This window comes from Lolium rigidum, unplaced genomic scaffold, assembly GCF_022539505.1.
Source record: "Lolium rigidum isolate FL_2022 unplaced genomic scaffold, APGP_CSIRO_Lrig_0.1 contig_71391_1, whole genome shotgun sequence".
Lineage (NCBI taxonomy): Eukaryota > Viridiplantae > Streptophyta > Magnoliopsida > Poales > Poaceae > Lolium > Lolium rigidum.
The window spans coordinates 4045-8140 of NW_025901478.1; the positions used below are offsets into that span (position 1 = coordinate 4045).

At 42.7% G+C, this 4096-nt stretch overlaps 1 protein-coding gene across 2 annotated transcripts; it reads left to right on the forward strand.

Moving 5' to 3' along the window:
• The first annotated feature begins 270 nt into the window (after positions 1-270).
• LOC124682226 lies at positions 271-2555 on the forward strand. Of its 2 annotated transcripts, none has more exons than XM_047216955.1 (3): positions 271-415; positions 1864-2120; positions 2301-2555. In XM_047216955.1, exons 2-3 carry the CDS (start codon positions 1871-1873, stop codon positions 2333-2335), a joined length of 285 nt encoding a protein of 94 aa, XP_047072911.1. In that variant the 5' UTR covers positions 271-415; positions 1864-1870; the 3' UTR covers positions 2336-2555. The 2 variants fall into 2 exon arrangements, with proteins under 2 accessions (XP_047072911.1, XP_047072912.1); XM_047216956.1 differs by lacking the exon at positions 271-415 and adding an exon at positions 1042-1154.
• Positions 2556-4096: the final 1541 nt, after the last annotated feature.

The window sequence follows — 4096 nt, forward strand, 5'->3', positions numbered from 1 at the left end:
CATAGGTATCGCCGAAGCACATGTGCCCTAAATTTCATGTCCTAGAACAAAAAACAGGTGAGCTAAAACCTTGCTCTAATTTCTTCCTCTCCTCTGTTCCCCTCCCCTAGTGCGACGCCGCCACTGCCGGCGCGCCGCCCCGCCGTGCCCCCGCCCCTCCGCCCCGTCGTGCCCGCCTTCCTCCCTCACAGCGCTCTGCAAGACAAGGCCCGTGCCGTTCGAACAATGGTGACGGTGCCGCGCTGCCCGTGCTGACGACGACGCCCCCTGCTGACTCGACGGCCACCGGAGGTGACGCGCCGCCCCTGCGGATTGGACGGAACTATCTCTTGGTGACCGCTTCACCCCGTGTTGATTGGACGGCCACCGGATCTACACACCGTCGTACCCCCACGTTCTCTCCAAGACCTAAGAGGTTTCTCTCTGGTTTTGGTAGTCGTATGCCCAGCAATAATCTCGAATTTTGATTTGATTTTAGGTAGGCATTGGCCGTGTTTAGGGATGGTTGTAGTGTTTCTTCGGTTCCCACATCACTAGCGGTTCTCCTGCCTACCCCTGTTTCCGAATGCCCAAGTATACAATTGCTCTTGACTTAAATGGATATCATTGAGCAGTCTGTTGTTCTTTCGATGTGATTCTAGCTGTGGCACAAATGTGATAGGAATCCATGGAAGTGTTTATTTCTGGGACATGCATGTCATGGCTGTGCGCTGGGAGCAGGCATGGGCTTATGGGATAAATATCTTGCTTTAATTTTCTGTATTTTTTTATGCTACGCTAGATACAACTGTTGTCGCTTTTTGATAAATAGTTCCAGTACTGACTAAATTATGGTCTTATTGTGATATTTAGAAGTGTACGGATTTTCTATTTGTCAGGTTTAGTTTACCAAACCTGGTACTTCATTGTTACTACACGCTTTTTATAAACACAAAGGTAGAACATGTTATCCATCTTCCTGAATGGATTTTCAGGGTTGCTTTGTCCTCAAATACATGTTAGGTTCTCTGTTATTTATTTTTTCTATTCTTGCATGTAGAACTTGAGTATAGCTGCAAACTAGCAAGTGCTGGCTGCTGAGTGGTTGAAGTAAATTTGTCCTGATCTTGGTGTTGAAGCAACATAGAAGAAAAGGGTTCATACTTCGGAAGCAAGTAAGTATCATTTTCTCCTCTTAGTCGAATAAATGTTGATTGCTGCCTTGTTTCATATAATGTATGAAGATGGAACTAATGTGCTGTTTGATGAGTGGCCTTCCATTTTAGTTTGTGGAGTGATTTAGATTATATAATGTTGTAATTGCAGCAATTTCTTTTTATTTCATATTTAAGTATTAAACCAAATCATGCCTTTGGAAAGCTAGTTGGATGTATAATGGGTGGAATGATAGTGGAAGGCATTCTTAGGAGTGGATACACAATACAAATGCTTTTCTAAACCATGTTTTTGAGGGTGTCCTTGAGCAAAATGTTGCAATGGTAGTAGAAGAACAAAACAACTAATTTAGAGTGGAGAATGTTAGCAATGTTGATTGTTTGGAGGACACATTGTGTTTTTTCTCAAAATAAATGTAGACGTGCTGTATCCCTGAATTGGTGTTTCCAGGAAATGTCGTATCCCCATATTTGCATCCCTGTCCTATGCAACTTAGGATGTAATCCAACTCTGACCTGCCACTATACCTGTGAGTTTGCTAAGCGTGTCAACGTCTGCTAGGGAGGCACATGACTTTCTGTTCCATTGTTTATATTCTCCATGAATCTAGGACTAGCAGCGTGTTATTTGAAGTACAACGGCTATTGTCTGAATGTCTTTAAGATGTTGTATGGAGATAGCTTCTGATTAACATTTATGCATGGGCAGTTTCAGGATGGGCAGCGAAGACTCAAAAGATATGCTGAAGAATGCGGACTGGAAGACAGTGAGTGGTGCAGTGACTACTGAGTCAAGTCAGCCGGTTGTCAAGAAGCGTCTTCCGAAGAAAATCAGACAAGTCCCCGAGTGTTACTTTCTGCCTCGACGATCTTTGCCTTCTGCATTGGCTATCTATGGTGCTATTTGCGTTGCTGGAGTTGGTGCAGGGATGTTGGTTGAGGTTTGGATTAAAAAAAAGATCAAAGGTATAATCTTTAATTTCATGGCAGGAGCATGGAGGAACCACTTACTTTAAGTAAACAACTCTATCAGGAAATTTGAGATTTTGGACTGTACCATGGAAATCACTGATGCATTATTCATGTTTTGCTTCATCGGTTGTCTATTTTCTACATCTTCTTACTTTTGTTAATTCCCGCGTGCAGAGGATGGTGGCGTTGTCTGGGAGATGGGCAAATGATTTTCATGCACTTTGATTGGTGACAGTCTGTTTTTTCAAAACATTTGTACTCACTCTGCTGCTTAAGCTGTATTACGAAAATAAGCATAAAGAGGTCTGTTGTTCCAGACTATCTTTTGACTTCCTGACCAAAGCCACCAAACTATGTTTTCCAATGATCTCTAGTGGTCATTTTGTTAGGATTGCCAGTACTGCACAGGTAACAATTATCTGAAACTTTTCTGTCTGTAGTTGCATGTTGTGATGGAAATTTTATAAGTATCATGATTGATGATTAATGTATATCTGAGTCAGTGGTCTCTATTGCCATGATAAATCATTAGAATCTTTCCTCTTGTTTATATAGCATCAATTTGGCAGAAGCCATGCCAGTATGGCACCCCTCCTATAATCTCTGTCAGCAGAAAATGTTTGGTGATTCATGAAGTTCAAGTGGTGTTAACTGCTAAGCCATGTATAGTTTGGTTGGCCTATGGCTGTCTACATAACAAAGATTTCATGCAAGAAAGTGATATTGAAATTTGCATACCCAAGAAGACAGATGCTTACAATAACTTTATCCTAATGTCAAATATATACACTTGTAATTCCTTTCGTTGAGTGCTGGGAATTTCATGGCCATTACAATTCTGGGCCTTTTCTATTCTTGTGTTTGTGTATTGTTGTGAATTAAATAGCCCTTAGACCATAAGGCTGGCCATAGTGCTAGTATCATAGCTAGTATCATGCACATTGGTCCCACAAAAATGCTGATGTGGCAGCTAATTAAAGAGGAAAGAGGAGATTAGAGTAACATATGTAGATACTGTATCATAGCGCGTGTCACGAGAAAAGTTAATGCCAAACAAATCTTGTGCACAAATTTGCATTGAGATTCTAAAAAACAATAAATGTAGCATGACTATGATACTACTTCATGATACTAACCACTATATAGATTATATCATACACAAGTATCATATGCATGATACTACTACATGATACTTACCACTATGACCAGCCTAAGAGCTTCTCCACTCAGCCTGCCAAATGGATAAAAATGCCAAAATGGGGGCGCCGGAGAGAGAAAACGCGCCCAGTGGCCTCCCTAATAAACAACTTTTATGCCGGCGCAAAACTTTCTTTATCCGGTGCCCCTAGGTCAACCCCCGCCCATAGGAGGTAATCGGAGGCGTCGGCTAAGAGCATCTCTAGAGCCTGTAAAAACGCGAACCGAAAAACACGAGTTCAGTGCACCGAACTCGTGTTTACGGGCCGCAAAATAGCAGGCGCAGAACAGAGCTCGTAACGAAAACTGTTTTCAGTTTTCGTTACGGGCTCTGTTCTGCGCCTGCGGCATCCGAACCCGTAAAAATAAGGTTTATAAAATTGATTTGCATATGATCGATCAAACCTGAACGATAAAACTTAAACAAATCATGCATAGTTCATAGTGCAGACATCAAATGACACAATCAAATGACATAGTTCATAGTTCCCCATCAGATCTAACCGCCGGCATCAAACAGAGGTTGGCCCGCCATCAACACCACCGGCAGTACCTCCTGGAGTCACATCGGCAGCAGCAGTTGCCTCTTGACGAGCTGCTCTTCGCCTTGCCGTGATCTCCGCCGAGGCCTCCTTCCATCACTCCAGTTGAACCTCATTCATTTCCTTCGTGTTCATCATCATGATCTCCCTCTCTTCGGCCAATAGTTGCTTCAATGCTTTGGCCTTCTTCACATTGATCCTCATCTCCTCCAACTTGGCTTTGCTCTTTGC